This window comes from Lolium perenne, chromosome 7, assembly GCF_019359855.2.
Source record: "Lolium perenne isolate Kyuss_39 chromosome 7, Kyuss_2.0, whole genome shotgun sequence".
NCBI lineage: Eukaryota > Viridiplantae > Streptophyta > Magnoliopsida > Poales > Poaceae > Lolium > Lolium perenne.
The window spans coordinates 96,883,384-96,901,472 of record NC_067250.2 but is presented as its reverse complement, the minus strand read 5'-3'; the positions used below and the strand labels follow the sequence as shown (position 1 = coordinate 96,901,472).

Here is an 18,089-nt window from a genome sequence, read left to right as displayed (position 1 = left end):
CATTTTTCTTGTCATGGTCGTCATGCCCAACGGTATCGACGAAAAAATGGTGCGCCGTGCGGATGGTGATCTCCATAGACCTTGCCTACGTCCATCGGCAACGACGATTTAGATCCTAAGGCCGCATCAGGGTGTGGTTAGAGATTGGCGAGAGCATGATTGGGAAAGCGAGAAGTTGGTTGGAGACACCGTGGAGCACCGTGACGGCGGCAATTTCCTACGACACCATGTGGAGGGAAGTTCACCATCGACCGCACCACTAGGAAGTGATCGTTGCTCGCTGTCCGGAGCAGGTCGGTATGAAGGTGGTTGATGACAATGTCGGGCTGTTGACAGGATGATTGATAGCTGAATCGTAGGGGCTAGAGGATGAGGACTAGAATGGGGGTAGGAAGACGAGGACGAGACGCCCCACCATTGTCGAACAATGCCATTGACGACGACAAGGGGGAGGGATGGCCAGAGGCCGGAGGCGTTTGCTAGTGGAACTTTATCGTCCGACGTGCGGCTCGGGAGGTGCCGGTTTGTGCGAACACCAGTTCAGCAATATTTTCTTATAGTATTTGAATCCATCTAATTTTCTAAATGTTTCTTCAAAATCAGAAGCTCAAAATCACTTTGTGCAAGGGAGCATCAAGCTGCCCCGGCAACAGTGGCATTCGACACTCACGCGAGTGGGAAGTATACGGCAAGACAACTTTATTTCCGGTAAGATTGGATTCGTTGGCCAATAATAACTCAGTAGCATACATTGTATACAACTCGAATCCGTCGACCAAACAGACGCTTCTGGACTGCGCGGCAATTAACTAAACCAGATTGTTTGTTAACAAATAATAATGCAGTCGCAGTCGCACGTACCAGGGCTAAAAGGAGGAGCCAACATGGCTCAGGCAGGCTGCTAATAGAATACTCGCTAATCATGGCCTTCCACTAGCGCTCTAACCCGCCTTAGTTTAATCCTTCACTTGCCAAATCGAGCTACATATTTGTATAGATACTTCGTCCAAGATTTCGAGGGGGATTTGTTTTTCGCCGTGGCGTCATTGCTGACCTCAATTCCAACAGCTGCTGGCTAGTTGCAGCAGCAAGCAAGTGCTAGTACAGGTACAGGTACAGCATATTCTTTATGCTGCTATTTGTACTGAATCTCAGTTAGCAGCGTGATCTGGGAGTAGTTTAGACGTGCGTGACCGTATTAGCATATGTTAAGACTGTTTGGTGGATTTTCAGGGCATGAATGACGGCGAGGGAAGGATGCAACGGGGGCGAAGGTGCCACACCTTCCAGGATATAAAAGTGAACTCATAGGTGCATAAGTTTTGGCTCTAGGTGCATATAAAAGTATTATGAAAAATGCATAAACACAAAATTTAAAATCTCCAAAAAAATTTGAAATTTGGGGTGTATATCCAGCAGCTGTGTAGAGTTGGAATTGGACGCCGGCCTTCTCTCTAGGCGCCCCCACTCGCCCTACTATGGGTTGGAAGTGTGATGTGAACGCCGGCAGCTAAAACGCCTTCTGCCAACCTAAAAAGAAGTTTGAGGTGCTCGACTAAAAGCAAAAAGATCACCAGCACCTCCCATAGATGTTTGAGGGGCTCTGGAGACCGACTGAAGATGCTCTAACCCATCCGGTAATCCCGTGTAGACGAGCGCGCACGTCCATGTGCGGATCCTGTTACGAGATGAACCCCCCATGCGAGCCCTAGCAAGCTCTAGGGATTGCTAATTAGCGGGCATTTGTTTAGTGGAGTTAACTAATGGCGAACATCTCAATCTTTAGGGAGATTTGGCGGCAGTATTGTATCGCCAAAAGTCTGTCGCTTTGTCTAAAGAGGGATGAAGCTAGTAGCAAATGAGTATAGTAATGGCGTGAGATTAGATTAAGGGGTGCCGTACGGAAGAGCATGGATGCTTCTGGTTGCTGTCTGTGCCAGCTCGCCGTGGTCCACGTTGTATTTTTGTACTGGACCGAGAGAAGATCTAGACATCCGATCTGCATTTTCGGAAAGCTGTGCGTACGTACGGTTCAGGCAAGTTCTATTTCTGGGGTCGTTCCTGTAGATTTGTTTGCAATTTTGCATGCACTTGCCGTTGCTTGCTGCGGCAGCTCCGGGTCATTTTGGTCTTTAGGCTGCTCGTCGATCTCACCGCAGCCTCGTTGACTCTAAGGTTTCCGCACGCGCGGGTGATTTGATCGTAATCTCTGAAGGGCAAATATCGTGCTCCATATGTAAGTAGCTGGCACGTACGTATCGTTTTTGCACGTCAAAACAGGTGCTGTACGTACGTTTTGTTTGCCACAATTTATTTTGAGAGAGAGAGAGGACCATCGCTGCCTAGCTAGCTATGGCATATATCTCGTGCAATAATAAGGGGATGCAGCGCCATGCCGCGATTGGTTCGAGCGTCGACAACGAAAGCGTCCTATCTCCAACCCCACAGACTTTGACATGCCATCCGCGAGAAACAATGCACCACGTGTTCAATCTAGCTAGCTAGCCACACTCGGATGGATTCAGCCCGTTACCATTTGTAAGTGACACAAAGTCACTGACTTTGTGGGCTGATAAAGTCACCGAAGCACAATCCCACTCGGATATCCACCGGAGAGGCTGGCTGAGAGCATCTCCAGTTGAGTCCCCAAACCGTTCCCCAAACCCCGCGCCGGATTGAGCGTTTGGGGGACGTGTTTCGTTCGTGTCGCGTTTGGGGGATGTCGCTCCCCAGTCGCGTCCCCCAAACGCCGCCCCCAATCAGGAATTCAAATTGTTGCATTCAAAAGAGATTGTTCCCGCCGAATCGTCGCGATCAGAGTAGCGGCGATCAAAGTACTAGGCGCTCGATCATATTACAGAACATAGTGCATGCTAAATTAGAAGAAGGCCGGTCGTCGGCGACGTATCCTGAGTCGACGTAGGCCCGTCGATCACGATGACCTCGTCACGATCTGCTAGGTGCTGTGCATGCTCCGTCTGCTTCGCCGCCGTCGCATAGGCCGACGATGGTGTAGCAGTCGAAGACGCGTCAGCCGGCTCTTGCTCCGCGGTTGCTGCCGCTACCGCCTACCGCTGCCGCTTCCTGGGCCGCCGCGTCGGCCGCAGCGTCGGCCGCCGCCATTTTGGCTTCGATGTCGTCGAGGATCTGGCCTTTGAAGAAGTTGTGCGCCACCCGCGTCCGGGGAGACATTCCCTCTGTCGACGCTCTCAGCAGGGACATGTCGTCCCTGCGTTTCTTCAGCTCCAACTTCTCCTCTTGCCTCTTGAGCAGCTCCGCCCACCTTTCGTCGGTCTTTTTGTCGCGGGAGAGAAAGGTCGAGGAGAGGTCCGCGAGGCATTTCGTGATCGACGCCTGCGTCTTCTCAGACGACGCGGCGTCGGCCAAGGCGGCCTTGGCAGCCTTGTTGCCAGTAGGACGCCCTGCCGACGTTGCCAGCGGCGCGTCCAGATCAATGGCGTCCTTCCCCTTGGACAGCGACAGGCGCGTCAACCGCCATTTCTCGTTCCCTTTGAGCTTGGTATAGCAATGCATCAGCGCGAACGACTTATGCCCATCCGAGTTCCTCGCGTAAACCTCCATGGCCCTATCAAACTAGCCAAAGGAAGCGGAATCATTTCATCGAACACAATGTAGGCGCTACAGAGTATGGAAGAAAGAGTCGTACCATTTGGGAGAGGTCGGTGCCGCTCTCGGCTCTGGTCACTAAGTCGTGATGGTATCCATGGAAGGAGTTCAGCGACGCCTGGATGATGGCCCATCGCGTCGACATTGCCTTTTGGCTCCTCTTCATTGTCACTTTCTTGTAGTCGCTGTTGATGAGCTTGCGCTCATCGAACTCGGCCTTGATCCTCGCCCAATACTTCTCGTATTTTTGGTTGGCGCCGATAATGGAGTCATGGCTCACCGTCGCCCACGACTCGCACAGACAAAGATCCTCCAAAACCGTCCACTTGGGGCCTCGTGTGCCCGACGCCTTCTTCTTCTTTTTCTTCTTCACGCCGTCCGCGTCTACCTCCATGAGATCATCGTCGCCGGCACCCTCCTCGTCGTCCACGTCCTCCTCTTCATCGTCCTCCTCGTCCTCCACCTCCTCCTCTTCATCGTCCTCCTCGTCCTCACTCCCGCCCTCTTCCTCAGCACCCTCCGCACCGGCGCCCTCGAATTCGAGCGGCCCCCTGCGGCCACTGAAAGGGTCGCCGTCCGCACCGGGTCCTGGCTCGCGCTGCTCGTACGCCGGGGAGTAGAGGTTGTTGGGGTTGAAGCCGCCATGCGGCAGCGCATCCTGGTAGTGGGGCGACAAGTTAGGCGTCACGCACCCGGGAGTGCCGGAGGGGCCGTCGTTGTAGAAGGCGGAGGACGACGGAGAGAACACTCCCGGAACATACACCGGCATGTTCGTACTATATGGGCTCGCGTTGGTGGCGCTGGTGCTGGTGCTGGCGCGCCGCCACAGCCTTCTTCTCCTACTCCGCCGCCCTCCGTCCTTTCCGCTCCGCCGTCGATAGCTTCCGGCGCAGACAGTCTTGCTGGCATTGATCGTCGGTCCATCCTTCCGGCTTATTCTTCGGAGCCGGCGCCTTCCGCGGCTTCGCGAACGGCGCTTTCGCCCCATTCGTCGCATGGCCCGGCGGTTTCTTGGACGCTTTCTTGGCCATCTTTTTGGGGGCTATCGGCGGCGCCATGGAATGGGGAGAGGGTAGCGGCGGCGGGTGAACGACGGGAGAGGGTTGCGGCGGCGAGTGGACGGCGGGAGGGAGAAACAAATCGGCGGGATAGGAGAAATGAATCGGCGGCGGGATATGTGTTGGGAGGCCAGAAATACGCGGCGGGATAGGCGCGATATGGCGGGAGGGGCGGGATTTGGCGGGAATGGGAGACGATTTTTCACTGAGCCGCTGACGCGTCGGGCCCGCGTCGGCTCGCCTCGCTTTTCGGTGTGTCCGGCGTCCCCGGTGCGTCCCCTGTGGGACGGGGACGGGCTCGGGGCGCCGGACACTGTATCGGGCCGCGCCGGACAAAAATGGGCTATGGGGGACGCGGCTGGAACGCATTTTCTGTCCGGCGCGCCCCAAGTCCCTTTGGGGGACGGTTTGGGGGACGCGACTGGAGATGCTCTTAGGGTTTCCGCCGCCTCCCTCCAGGCACTCCCTTTCCCCACCCAATCCTCAATGTTGCCAACGCGCGTCGTCGGGCAAAGCCTGCCCGTTATCCTTGGCGGGGGGCTCCCACGCCTTATAATTCCGACAGTTGGCGGCGCAGGACGTGACGGCCAGCGGTTATGCGGCGCTCAGTAAGGCGCGGCGGCATGGTTCCGTTGGAGATGACGTGGGCACGCGTCTTCTCCATCGATGGCGCGATGGTGGTTGCATAGTTAGTGTGCTCGTGCTTTGGGTGGCCTCTTGGCGCATACTACGGGCGGTATGGGTCGTCTTCTCCTCTGCTGATTGCTGCCTCCTACGGTGCGGGCGAGGAAGATTAGGGTGGCCGGACCCGTTGGGTGGCGGATGGCGGCGTGGGGGCCTGGTTGTCCGCATCGAAGAATAAAGGTGCCTTGGGCGGCACCAAGTTGTCAATCCGCTTCATGTCGACCTCCTCGATCTGGACGCCGACAAGTTCCGGTCTTCCTCTTGGATATTTCCGCACTTTGACGCATGGCGCCACTAGATATCTAGATCGTAATTGATCCGATCGTGCGCACCATTATCTTCAGCCAGTGTGGCTTCATGAGAGTGTGGCACGCAGTTTCGCTTTCTCGTCGGTGCCATGGGACATGTCTAAACATAGATTGAAAGTCCAAGGTACAAGGCCTGACTTTCATTGGTTGTACCTGGCGGTGGCTTTGCTGTTGTTCTGTAAAATCGGTTTATCTATGGGGTGAAAACCCAAGAACTTCGATCGGCGACGGCAATGCTTGTGCATGATTTCTTTCTTGTAGGCTTTGCTTATGGATATTCTCTTTTGTACTGTATGTGTTGTCTGGTTATTAGAGTGTTTTTGTTGCGAGTGTTTCATCAACGCGGCAGGTTTTTGTTTTCTAATTTTTATCCTTTTCTTATCTATGCATCCCTAATATTTTAAATGTGTAATTGATGCAAACCTAGATATAATTAATATCTTCGTGAAATTAGTATATTATTTTTACTAAAATAGCTAGCTACTCGGAAAGCATTCTCCGGACTCCGTGTAGATCGCTGCGGGCAGAATCTCGCCCGTTACAAGGAGCCAATATCAGTGAACTGCCACTTACGTAAGTACCTTCGGCGTGCAAGGGAGTCACAGTTAAATCTGTTCACGTCACTAACTTGTTTTAAAAATATGTACCTTATTACCAGCGGAAACAATTAGCCGGACTTAGCGGGTACTAGGACGATGTAGATGGCGTCGTCGACAGTGATGGAAGTGGCAACATCACGCCCCCATGACCTGCCTGTCGGCAATTCGGCAAATTGCACTATCGGTTTTCACAACCTTAGTTGTTTTCATCGACGAAGTCAACTCGTCGCTCGTAGGTAACTCCGGTAGGGGGTGGTGCTTCAACGTCGCAATTAACGTGAAAAGTTAAGCTTTCCTGTTCATCGTCGCTTGCTTTGTACTGGATCATGTGCTAGCTCATACATAATCATGTCCCTTTTCTCATGGCATATCTTATCTCTCTGAGATCCTCTGCAGTTTTCTAATATATCGAGCACTTGGACTGTCACTTCTATGTCAGGAGCAGTCGGTGTTGAGTCATGTCAAAATGAACCGCACATCTTTTGTAGCAACTCCTGCTACGCCGATCTCTCTCTCAAAAAAAAAAAACTCCTTTTAGACAGTGGAATTGTGTTAATGAAGACAGAAACACAATCGTTCCGCGGTGCAGGATGATCAATATCAATGTACACATGCACCCTAATTATAGGCTAATCTTCTATATACTATTCGAAACCAGCTCTTACAGGAACATCTTTATAAGAGCGTGCGGCAAGCGCAATCAACCACTTATAAACCTTGATGGTATGAAGCATGCATGTAGTGAAAAACATCCTTAAAACAATAAAATTAAAACACAAGCCATCAAAGAAATTAGCACCACCTTCCTCTACGCCGCGGCTTGCGTTGAGCAAAAGCTCGATACCGTCTCTGGATCTCTGGCCTAACAAAGCCTGTCTCAGAGAAAGCTTGAAAAGGCTTAGGTATGCGATTCCACATCTTTTTTTAATAAGCTTTTTTTCCCTTTCGACTCCATCTTCAATCAATTTCGATTGTATCCATAAAATGACGAGGGACAACAACTAAACATGTTTATTGCCATATGTTTCAAATTACTTGTCGAGGATTTGTCTAGATGCACATTTATCTAGACATGTTTTATAGTTTAGATACATGCGAATCTATATAAATCTGTGGTGTCTAATTTGAAGTATGAACTTTGACGGCCTACGGATACCTTTGGAGCTCGTTGGACTCGCGTTTTTCGGGGATGGGATCGAGGAATTCATTAGTGACTCCGAGAATAAGCTTATTTGGCTACCACCGAATTTGTTATGGAATTCAGTTGAGGGTTCCATGTATTCCCAACCTTACTTTATGATGGTACCCTGTCATTTCTGTAAATTTGCCGAACGATATCGTTTCGTTTCGATTTCCGCCAACCGAAAACGAAACGATGGTGCTTCTCTATGCAGGATAGGAAATCAAACACATGTTTCATAAAAAATCTCAGCGGTACATGCTTCTCTATGAAGTCTACTAAATGCGGGGTTGTACTGTTTTGAGTTTTCTAAACTGATTCTATTTTTTTTTTTTGAACAGAGGAGTGCCCTAGAAGGGCCTCGAACCTTTCATTAAAATAACAGAGGAGGTACAAATATGTTACAAAGGACCCCATAAAATGAGAAAAACACACATAGGTCCCTAGCTTTTGTAGGAAGGACCTTGCTAAAAGATCTGAGATTACTATCTAGTCCCTCCTCTTCTCCACTGCGGAGCAGCAAACGCAGCTCGCTGCAGCCATCGACGACGGCGGGGACAGAACCACTAGCCGTCGGCCTGGCAAAGCTCCCAGCGACTGCGCCGATGAAGGGCCTCCAAAAGGAGGTTGAAGACTTGCCGGAGCACACCGGCGTTGATGAGATGAGCGCCCAGATCATGAACGCTGCAGAAAAGCTCCATGAAGAAAAGGATCTTGGACCCCAAAGCTGCTTCAGATAATCACTTGGAACACGGCACCACGACGGCAGGGAAGCCAGCCAACCATCAGACCCAAGATTACTGCCACGAATCTGGGTAGGTAAGCAGAGATGATATCGATGGCGATGGATCTGAGCACTTGCTGGAGCAACTTCAAGAGCCTCCACTTTATTACAGCAAGAAGAAGTGGGGATGGAAGGAGCAAGATCCGCCGAGGCAGAATCCCGCCATGGATACGGCATCAAGGTGGTAGCATGAGATCCACCGATGCTCTTCTCCGTTCCAGGAACAGATCGAAGAACAAGAGGAGAAACATCACCAGATCTGGATCTGACCGCCTTTTTATTTGCCAGGGGAAAGCTACAAACTACGGAGGCTAAATCTAGAAGAAGCCAGACCTCTCTCCCACCCACCGTCGGCCACCGTGGCCGCCGGCGGCGAGGGGGAGAGAGGCCGGCGGAGGAAGCAGAGAGAGGAAGGCTCAAGCAGAGCAATTCTCCACAGGGGGTACTGTAGTTTAACGAGAGCTACGAGGGGAGCAAATAGCATCGACAAACTGATTCCATTGAATTTTCGGTAAAAAAACGAGAGGGAGCATGCATGGGAGTCACGCAAACGACTAAACTTGTGCTTTATGCGCCGCACATGCAGGCCTGACTGTCATTTTTGTCAGCTGCGCACGAGCCCGAGTTCTTTCCACCGCACCTGGGCCCCGCCACCCACGCCCCCACGATGTCAGACCCGGGAGGCCCCCTCCTGCCCAGCCCGCCACCTCAGAGATATTTTCGGCCGACCCAACGCCCACTGACACCCTGGGCCCACCGCGCCGGCCCCGCCACCTCAGCAGCACAGTCGCGCGGCACGTGGAAAGAGAGAGAAGCGCGCGCGCGCGTGCGTGTTGGGCGCCCGCTTTCTTTCTCCCACGCGAGCGAGCTGCCTCGCCGATGATAAGCTAAAAAGCGCCGCCCGCGCGGCGATAAGAATCGGCACACCCCTCTCGCTCTCCCGCCCGCCGTTTGACCCGCCTCCTCCTCCTCCGCCGCCGCCTCTCCTCCTCAGCATCCGCTCTCGTGGCCTCGTGGGGTTCTTTCTTGTGGTGAAGTGCTTTGACGTGCCGTGCCGGTGCGCTGGAGATGAAGGACGGCGGCGGGAGGCAGCAGTGGCCGTGCGACTACTGCGGGGACGCGGCGGCGGCGCTGCACTGCCGGGCGGACGCGGCGCGGCTCTGCTTGGCCTGCGACCGCCACGTGCACGCCGCCAACGCGCTCTCGCGGAAGCACGTGCGCGCGCCGCTCTGCGCCGGCTGCGCCGCGCGCCCGGCCGCCGCGCGCGTCGCCACCGCCGACGCCGAGCCGGCCTTCCTCTGCGCGGACTGCGACGCCGGGTGCGACAGCGCGGCGCGGGTCCCCGTGGAGGGCTTCTCCGGCTGCCCCGCCGCCCACGAGCTCGCCGCCTCCTGGGGCCTCGACCTCCTCCTCCCCGCCACCGCCGGATGCGGGTTCGGCACCGGCCACGACGACGAGGACGCCTTCTTCTTCTCCAACCTCGACTACTCCATGCTGGTGGACCCCGAGATGCGGGACCTCTACGTGCCCTGCAACCCGCCGGAGGCGGCGGCCGCCGCGGGGGCCGGCGGGCGGCCCCTCAAGGGGGAGGCTTTGTGCCAGCAGCTCGCGGAGATGGCGCGGCGGGAGACCGATGCGTCGCCGCAGCCGCAGGGGTACTCGGATCTGAGCCCCCGCACGCCTCGCCGCTCCTCCACCGGCCGCTTGCCGGACAAGCAGCCGCTGCCTCCTGCTCCCGAGGCGCCGTCGCCCTACACGTCCCTGCTCATGATGCCGCCCGCCAACTGCGCCGAGCTCATCGGCAAGGATGACGACGAACCGCTACAGTGGGAGTTCACCGCGCCCTCACCGGTGCCACCCACCCAGGTAAAAACACATGAGAAAAAAAAAATGTTTACTTGTTACATGCATTGCCTTAAGTAGCGCATAACGAAAAACACGCATTCACATCACAATTTTTTGGGAAAAGCATTAACATCACATGGTCATGAGAAATGTTAGGAGGATCTTAATTTTCAACAATAGATGGTCAAACAAGTCTGCTCAAGGCTCACCACTTCGTGCACTTCACGCTTGTTCCATTCCATTGGTCAGTCAGATCGTTAAACGCAATCATGACCTCTTGTAGGTGAAAGGGATGGGTAGAAACTAGTAGGAGTAGTGTTTTGAGTTGAATTAAGATGCCAGTTCCAAAACCATCAGAGTTGTAGCTTCCAGTTCCTTTGTAGACTACTCATAGTGGGAGTAACTTCACTAGTAACTAAGTGTCCAACTCAGCAAATTTGCTTATGTGGCAGTGAGTTAATGAGGAGAGAGGAGGATGGAGTAACATAGCTAGTTACTGTAACATCACACTTCTCAAGATAAAATGAGTCTATAAGCTAATTAATGAAGACATACTACCTCTGTCTATAAATAGATGACAAAAGTTTGTCTAAATCTGAATGTATCTAGACACGATTTAGTGTATAGATAAATCCAAATTTAAATAAATCTTTGGCATCTATTTATGGACGGAGGGAGTATATGATACTACTTTGATGTTACTAACCACTATGAAGGTAGTAACATAGAGTAGTAACATGTGCATGTTACTACTCTATGTTACTTCCCACTATGACTAGTCGTATGTGACCTGGTGGTCTGCTGTGATTCTCATGGACTATCCAGCACTAGTTCTTCCTAGGTTTTGTCAGCCAGAAGAAAAGATTGGTTTTGAGTAGAGATCAATTTACTACCCTTCTTCCACTCACCATTTATGGCACGGGCTTTCAGCTTGAAAGCGGAGTAGATTGTAGTTGCCATGAGGGTTCATTGATCAGGCTGTTTTTTTTTTTTTTTTTTTTTGGAGATGTTGAATGCACAAGTTGGCCGATAATGAAAGGTGTCTCCTCCTTTACCAATAATGCAAATTAAACTAGAATTTCTGAGATGGTGTTGCTATCACAATATGCAACCGTTCCTTGTATGATTTTGCATGTTGCTGAATTCTCTGGAGTATTTGACTTTTTGAACATGGGATGGATCCTCAGATCTGCGCAAATTGGATCAAAGATCTTGATAAACTGATTGCAATAATATTTGTTGAATATCGTTATTTGTACAATGATTTACCTTATAAATAGTATAACTGGTAGGCCTATGCATGCTTGTAGTCTTGTAGAGTTGACATTCATGTAAGGATAATTTTTACTGAATCATATTTTTGTAATTGGATATGCTTCGACATCTTATAATTTATTCTTCAATATTAGTCTGTAATAAGCTTCTTGTGAAAGAAAACACTGACAGTTCACTACTTTTATCTACACGACAGATATGGGATTTCAACTTAGGAAGATCAAGGAACCACAATGAGAACTCTGCACTCGAAATTGGATTTGGTTCAAACAGTGGAGGCTTTATGATCAAAAGTTACAATGACATGCTCAAGGAAATTTCTTCAGGGACAACGAAAGACCTAGAAGATATTTACGACTCAGGATACTGTGCAGCTGCTGAAGATATCATGTCAACAAATATCTGCCAGCTGCCATCGAAAAATGTAAGTCGTTTTCCCTGCTGTTTTAACTTTTGCAGACACTCCATGTGCTTATCTAGTGCATTCGGTGCCTAATCAAAAAGTGTTAACTGTTAAGCATGCTAGTATCACCCGTGCAAGAAAAAAATAAGTGTTATTAGGCCAAACATGTGATGACAATATCTGACATGCAGTGCTATAATAGTATAACCTCATACCTTGGCGGAGAGTCAAAACTTGACTGCTCTGATAAATTATTTACAGATAAATTGAGTCCTCTACTTTACTGTCAGGGGCTTATTTGTTTTAATTCCTCAGTAAACAACACAGATACAATCCATATGCATCGGATAATCCCGATACCAGGCAACTGGTTAAGGTAATTTTAGGAATAGGTGATTAAAATTCAATGTTGACAAGATACAGAAACGAACCTAAACGGCTAATCAAGATTGAAATGTGCATATTCATGGGGATACTGACATCTATGCAGTCATTCATCTAGCTATTAACTTCGCAGTTGACCACACAACAGATCTATCACTGATGTTGATGTGCCACTTCCTCTTCAATGGGTTCAGGCTGCCGTGTTCCTAATTTTATCTTATCTCTAAAATGGCTGCTCTTGTGAAAGTATGCTTCATGGTCCCATTTAGTGTGAACACTTTTAGCTGTCTTCGATCCCAGGGATAGTTATGGGCCACCATACAGATCTTTGTTCCATCATCTTTGGTCCACCAATTCATGGGTCCTCTTGTTTGTTTATGAAGCATTAAGGAGCAATTTTGTCAGCGCTAATAATTCACTATGTTGAAAAGGCCCACCATGTGTTATTTGTTTTGCATAATTCCAGAAAAGGCCCATCAATGATTTTTTTTGTCTACTGTTTTTTTTTTCCATGAAGAGAGTTGTTATTCACCTGTCTGCTCATGCAGTTGTGATACCTTTACTGATATAGCTCTTTCCCTCTCTTTGTTTTCTCTTTGCAGACGAGCACAGCAAGCAACAAGCGATTGAAGGTTAGCTCATGCACCTCGACGAATGACGGACCAACAACCTCAGGGAGCCACGTGCCTACATCAGGACCCTTGGTGAGCTCTTCCCATGACAAAGGAGCAGCTCCCAGTAGGGAGATCTCCTTTGGTGATCAAACCATCGTCCCAATTGGAGCTGAGAGGTCTGCCACAAGGATGGACAGTGAGACGCTCGCGCTAAACAGGGATAACGCGATGCAGCGGTACAAAGAAAAGAGGAAGAATCGCAGGCATGGACCGATGAGTTGCCCCTTAATTACCTAACCTGTCTTCTCCATTACTCAGACATTGTCCTAATTCTATCAGCCTGCATTTCTGGTGTTCCCTGCAGGTATGAGAAGCACATCCGGTACGAGTCCCGGAAGCTTAGGGCGGACACACGGAAGCGGGTGAAAGGTCGTTTTGTCAAGTCGAATGAAGCGCTCAATGCCAGCAGTAATGGTGGATGACCCCCTCCTTCCTCGCCCTCTGAGAGGCAGCTGTATGTAGCTGGGGTTTTCCATGTAGCAGATCGGCCTGTAGCATCCTGCGATGCACCTAAGCATGATGCCGTACATTGCTCAGCTATTTATTTTTGTCTTTGTCTTCAGCACCGTGATCGTCAGTTTACAGCAGAGGGTCGTATTCACGGTGTTTTTCTTGTAACAGATCTCCCTCTTTCTCTCTCAGAATTCAGAAATAGCCAACTTAATTGTACACTGATATGAGGTATTGAGGTGCATATGTGATATGTTTGTCTTATCTGTCATGCTCCAACTATGAGGTGCATAAAGGTGCATAAATTTTAGGGCTGAATTATACATCTATGTTCCCGAATGACTACTCCCTTTGTTCACAAATATAAAACGTTTTAGACATTAACAAGTGAACAAGATACACATCATAATGAGTGAGTCTACACATTAAGAGTAGACTAGGTGCATATATACCAAAATAGATCTTTATCGAAAAAAATACCAAAATAGATTAATCCACTAACTGCTAAAACATCTTATATTAGTGAACGGAGGAGTAGAAGACTGAAAACTTTACAAGATCGATAAAGAACTTAGACTAATCAAGGTGCTGTTCTTATACAAAGAACAAATGGATTTCCTGACGAATTCAGTGTCTGGCCGGCGTCCTGGGGTAGCGGGAGAGTGTGCAGGCGGCACCGAGGCAGAGGAAGGCGGCCAAGGAGAGCGCCAGCGCGACGGCGCCGACATTGCAGTACGTCCGGTAGAGGCGGCACACCGCGTACCACCCGCTGGCGTCGTTACCCCACATGGCCACCGACCCGATTGCCCCTGCGCCCGCCGTCGCCGCCGTCTGCAGGTTCACCACCAGCTGCACGCAACAGAAGCAAAGCGGCGATGCCGTACGTCAGTCGAGATCGATGAGCCCAATGGGGATACACGCGAACAGGTGAAAAGTTCATGGATCAGTTTAGATGGATATAGTTTTGTTTCTTGCAGTACGCGCATACCTGATCCACGGGGTGCAGCCAGCCCTTGTCGATGAGCTTCTTGACGAAGACCGCCGTGAGCAGCGAGTAGGCGGTGCAGAAGAAGTTGGTCGCCACGAACGCCCTGCTCAACCGCCAAGACAAGAACGAACGATCAAACACACCGGCCACCACCATAGACCAATCTGCTAAGTGCAGGGGATATCGATCGATCTAGCTGACGAATGGACAAAGGAAGAAAGCAAGCATTGCATGGCGAGAGATTAATGGCGGTAACGTACACCCAGACGTCGAACATGGTGAAGTTGACCTCGATGCCCCAGCGTTGCTGTCGGTTGGTCACCACGAGGACGGCGGCGGCGAGCGACGTGGCGGCGGCCCCGACACGCAGCGCGACGGTGGCCGTGACGTGTTTCGCGGAGGCCACCTTCATGGTCGTCGCCGCCTCCTGCGACTCCAGCTCCACCATCGTGACGGAGGCGCGACGGGTCATGTGCGGCGGCGTTAGTCAGGCGGGCCACGCGCGCCGGAGGAAACAAAGCGATCGGAGAGAGAAAGAGAGAACTAGGGCGAATTGCGGTTGAATCTATATATATATATGGACAGAGGATGCTTGTTTGCGAATGTATGAAGAGACCTGCCCGTAAATTAAACCAGATGAGTCCACCGGACATACGACTCCAGTTCTATCTGCGATCCTCCAACTTGATTCAGGACAGAATGCTTTCGAATTTGAAAATGTGAAGATAGAAAAAAACCATGCACAAAGCCACGCTTTTAGGAAATGTGCATTTGCCAATCTTCCGTCGCCTAGCTCCCGATGGTGAGGAGCAGCTGCCGGTGAAAGCCGGCCCGGACTTCGGTGATGGCGGATGATGGTGACGCGTTTCGTCGTTACCTTGTTGAAGGCATTGTCTCTGCAGTATGCGTTCTTCGCCTGGGCTGCTCTAGGGGAAACCCTTGACCCGGATCTCCCGGATCGGACGATAGCGGCGCACAACGCCGTAGCGGATGGCGGTGGTGCTGAGGTGGAGCGGTGTGCTTTTGCTGTGTCGGCGTCGTCGAGTCGCCGCAGCATGGTGCAGTGGTGTCTCGGGACGGATGCAGTGTGATGGACATGCGCAGGATGGTGGAGTCGTCTGGCGCCGTTGAAAGAGCAAAGTCTAAACCCCGTGTTTTGTCTGTTTGATGACAACACTTGAATGTATCTCACCGTGTACAAAGATTGCCCTTGATAGATTTGCAAGTGCACGGTGACCTCGCTGGACACGTCATGATCGGAGGACTGAAGCGTAGCTTATAGGTTTTCTGGTTTTGTGTGTGTATCGCGAGTTGACAAGGTTGGAGAGGAAGATAGGAAAAGCTGTTTCTGCCAAAGCGGTACTACCGGTACCAGTAGCGGTAGTACCGCTACCCTACTGGTACCGCCCCTCAGTACCGCTCTGGAGTTCTGCACAGAAAAAGCCCCACAATGAGCTTGACGGTACCTCTACGGTACCTTGAGGCTTGAGTCGTAGTACCGCTTGAGAGCGGTAGTACCGCCTATGGTACCGCTTAGGTACCGTAACGGAAGTTACGGCACCACCGATGTGGTACCGCTCTGGTACCACACGTGATCCAGTAACTCCCAGAGGCCATTGCGGTACCTCAAGCGGTACCGCAGGCGGTAGTACCACTGTGTGTCCACATAGATAGATCTATGGGGGATTTCGAACCCAGAGCGGTACCACTGCTTGCCAAAGCGGTAGTACCACTTAGGCGAAAACAACACATAACGGTTGGATTTTGGGGCCCCTATAAAAAGGCTCCTTCTTCCCCAACTCGTTTTTATCTCTTCTCTCTCTCTTCTCCATTGTTGCTGAGCTTAAACCTTGAGGATCTCCCCAACCATCCAACCAATCTTGCCCACATTTTGAGGAGTGGTGGAGGAGGCCCTGATCTATAGTTCTACCAAGAGAGATTTCACCAATTCGTGCTAGTCCTTTGTGGATCTTGGAGATAGGGTTCATATGGTGGGATCTTGGAGGAAGTGCTCCTATGGAGGCTAGCTTGGAGTTGTGCTAGCCCCATAGGGTGTTGGGAGCCTCCTAGTGTTGTGGAGCTCGCCCCAACCTTGTGAAGGAACCACCGCCTCGATCGGTGCCTTAGTGGAGAAGGGGGAGCCCCTTTGTGGAGCTCTCTCGAGGAAGAAGGTGAGGTCTTCCTTCGTGGTGTGGCCGCCTAGCCTCTTGTGTGAGGCTAGCACCTCCTCAACGCAGACGTACTCCCTTCTGTGGGAGGAACTGCGGGAAACAAACCTCGCCTCATCTCCGCGCCATCCGGTTGTCCCGCTCCTTACTCTTGTTATCATGCTTGGTTCATTTACTTGTTGCACTTTCCTAGGATCATACTAGGAACATCTCCACCACTAAAGCTATCACCTTTACCTTCAGCATCGCCTAAAATTGAAAAAGACATAAAATTTGTGTAGCGTCCATTCACCCCCCCTCTTGTTCGCTACGATCCGTTTAATTGGTATCAGAGCAAGGTTTTCTTGCTCGGACTTAACCGCCTAAGAAATTGCCGAACAAGAGAAGGTTGCGAATGGGTCACCTTCCCTTGAGCCACCCGCTCCATCATCTACCATTGATAGCACAACGACTACGTTGGATGACCTCAAGAAATTGGAGTCATCCATCGTTAGCCAAATGAAGGCAATGATGATGGAGTTGGTGGGTCCAAAACCAACCCCTACCGTAGATCCTAAGGCAAGTGCTGCGGATCCCCCACCAAAAGCTAATCAATTTCCTCTTGTTGATTTTGTCGCTCAATCGACAAAAGATCCACAAAAGGAAGGGCTTGGGGAGACCGGCACTTCAACAAAGGTGAAGGATGAGACACCGGTTGCGGAGCGCTTAGGGGGTAATCATGCGGTGCCACCACCAAGTGATTACACCATAAACGTTCCAATTCCTATGCCACATATCTTGTCGCATGGTTCACCACCATTACTTGAATCCAATAGCTTTGAAAATTGGCAATTCTTAATGCGTTCTCATGTGCGCAACGCTTCTACCGAGCTTTGGCGCATCATCGAGGAGGGTTATTCACCACGAGACCCCAAGCACTTGACAAGAAGAGAAGTGGTGGATGACCAACTCAACGCCGCCGCCATCAACATGGTCCACATGGCCGTCACGCCCAAGGACCGCGCTCATATTCGCTCGCTCAAGACCGCCAAGGAAGCATGGGATAAACTCGACAAGCTCTTCCTCGGAAATGAGAGCATTCAAAGCTCTCCTTTCAATGAAGTGAACAACATGGCCGACAACTTCGTCATGAATGAAGGAGAGTCCCCCAAAGAGATGTATCGGCGCCTCATCGCTCTCGCCGTACAAATGCAAGATCTTGGAGCAACGTAGTGGATGACCATTGGATCAAGCAAAAGTTCTACAACGCTCTCCTCCCTTATGAGGAAGTGAAGTTGACGGCCATCTGCCAAAACGCCTCCTTCCGCGCTATGACATCCGATGAAGTCCTTAGCGAAGTCATCGCTTTGGACATCTCCAAGAAGAATGCGGAGGATCTTGTTGCTCACGCCCAAAACACCCGCAAGCCCAACCTCGCATTGAAGATGAAGGTGCATGAAGCTAGTGAAAGCGATGAGGATCCCATTGAGTGGGGTCCGGATGATCTCAAGACCAACTATCATGGGCACATGGCCCTCGCCGCCAAGAGATTTTGGGAGGGAAACAAGTCCAAAAGCACAAGACCAAGTATACCACGTAATTCTCCAAGAAACTTCTCCAAGAGTCCAAGGGAGGGGCAAAGGGGGAGAACATGCTACAATTGCAGCGACAAAAGTCATTTTG

General features: G+C 50.9%; 2 protein-coding genes across 2 annotated transcripts; one reads left to right on the top strand and one right to left on the bottom strand.

Annotated features, from left to right (window-relative positions):
- The first annotated feature begins 9,078 nt into the window (after positions 1-9,078).
- LOC127316568 (zinc finger protein CONSTANS-LIKE 14) lies at positions 9,079-13,535 on the top strand. Its single transcript, XM_051347001.2, has 4 exons — positions 9,079-10,106; positions 11,557-11,784; positions 12,750-13,024; positions 13,126-13,535. The coding sequence occupies exons 1-4, from the start codon at positions 9,309-9,311 to the stop codon at positions 13,241-13,243; spliced, it is 1,419 nt and encodes a 472-aa protein (XP_051202961.1). The 5' UTR covers positions 9,079-9,308; the 3' UTR covers positions 13,244-13,535.
- Positions 13,536-13,773: 238 nt separating this feature from the next.
- Positions 13,774-14,772, bottom strand: LOC127316569 (CASP-like protein UU1). Its single transcript, XM_071823980.1, has 3 exons — positions 14,522-14,772; positions 14,260-14,451; positions 13,774-14,120 (listed from the first exon to the last, which is right to left on the bottom strand). Exons 1-3 carry the CDS (start codon positions 14,729-14,731, stop codon positions 13,899-13,901), a joined length of 624 nt encoding a protein of 207 aa, XP_071680081.1. The 5' UTR covers positions 14,732-14,772; the 3' UTR covers positions 13,774-13,898.
- Between the last annotated feature and the right edge of the window lie 3,317 nt (positions 14,773-18,089).

What these genes read in the sequence shown, in the direction of transcription:
- LOC127316568 (XM_051347001.2), top strand. Translation starts at nt 9,309, where the DNA reads ATGAAGGACGGCGGCGGGAGGCAGCAGTGGCCGTGCGACTACTGCGGG. An exon ending in CACCGGTGCCACCCACCCAG is followed by an intron (nt 10,107 to 11,556) that starts GTAAAAACACAT and finishes TCTACACGACAG; the next exon opens with ATATGGGATTTCAACTTAGG. An exon ending in GCCAGCTGCCATCGAAAAAT is followed by an intron (nt 11,785 to 12,749) that starts GTAAGTCGTTTT and finishes TTCTCTTTGCAG; the next exon opens with ACGAGCACAGCAAGCAACAA.
- LOC127316569 (XM_071823980.1), bottom strand. Translation starts at nt 14,731, where the DNA reads ATGACCCGTCGCGCCTCCGTCACGATGGTGGAGCTGGAGTCGCAGGAG. An exon ending in TCACCATGTTCGACGTCTGG is followed by an intron (nt 14,452 to 14,521) that starts GTGTACGTTACC and finishes TTCGTCAGCTAG; the next exon opens with ATCGATCGATATCCCCTGCA. An exon ending in GGCTGCACCCCGTGGATCAG is followed by an intron (nt 14,121 to 14,259) that starts GTATGCGCGTAC and finishes TGTTGCGTGCAG; the next exon opens with CTGGTGGTGAACCTGCAGAC.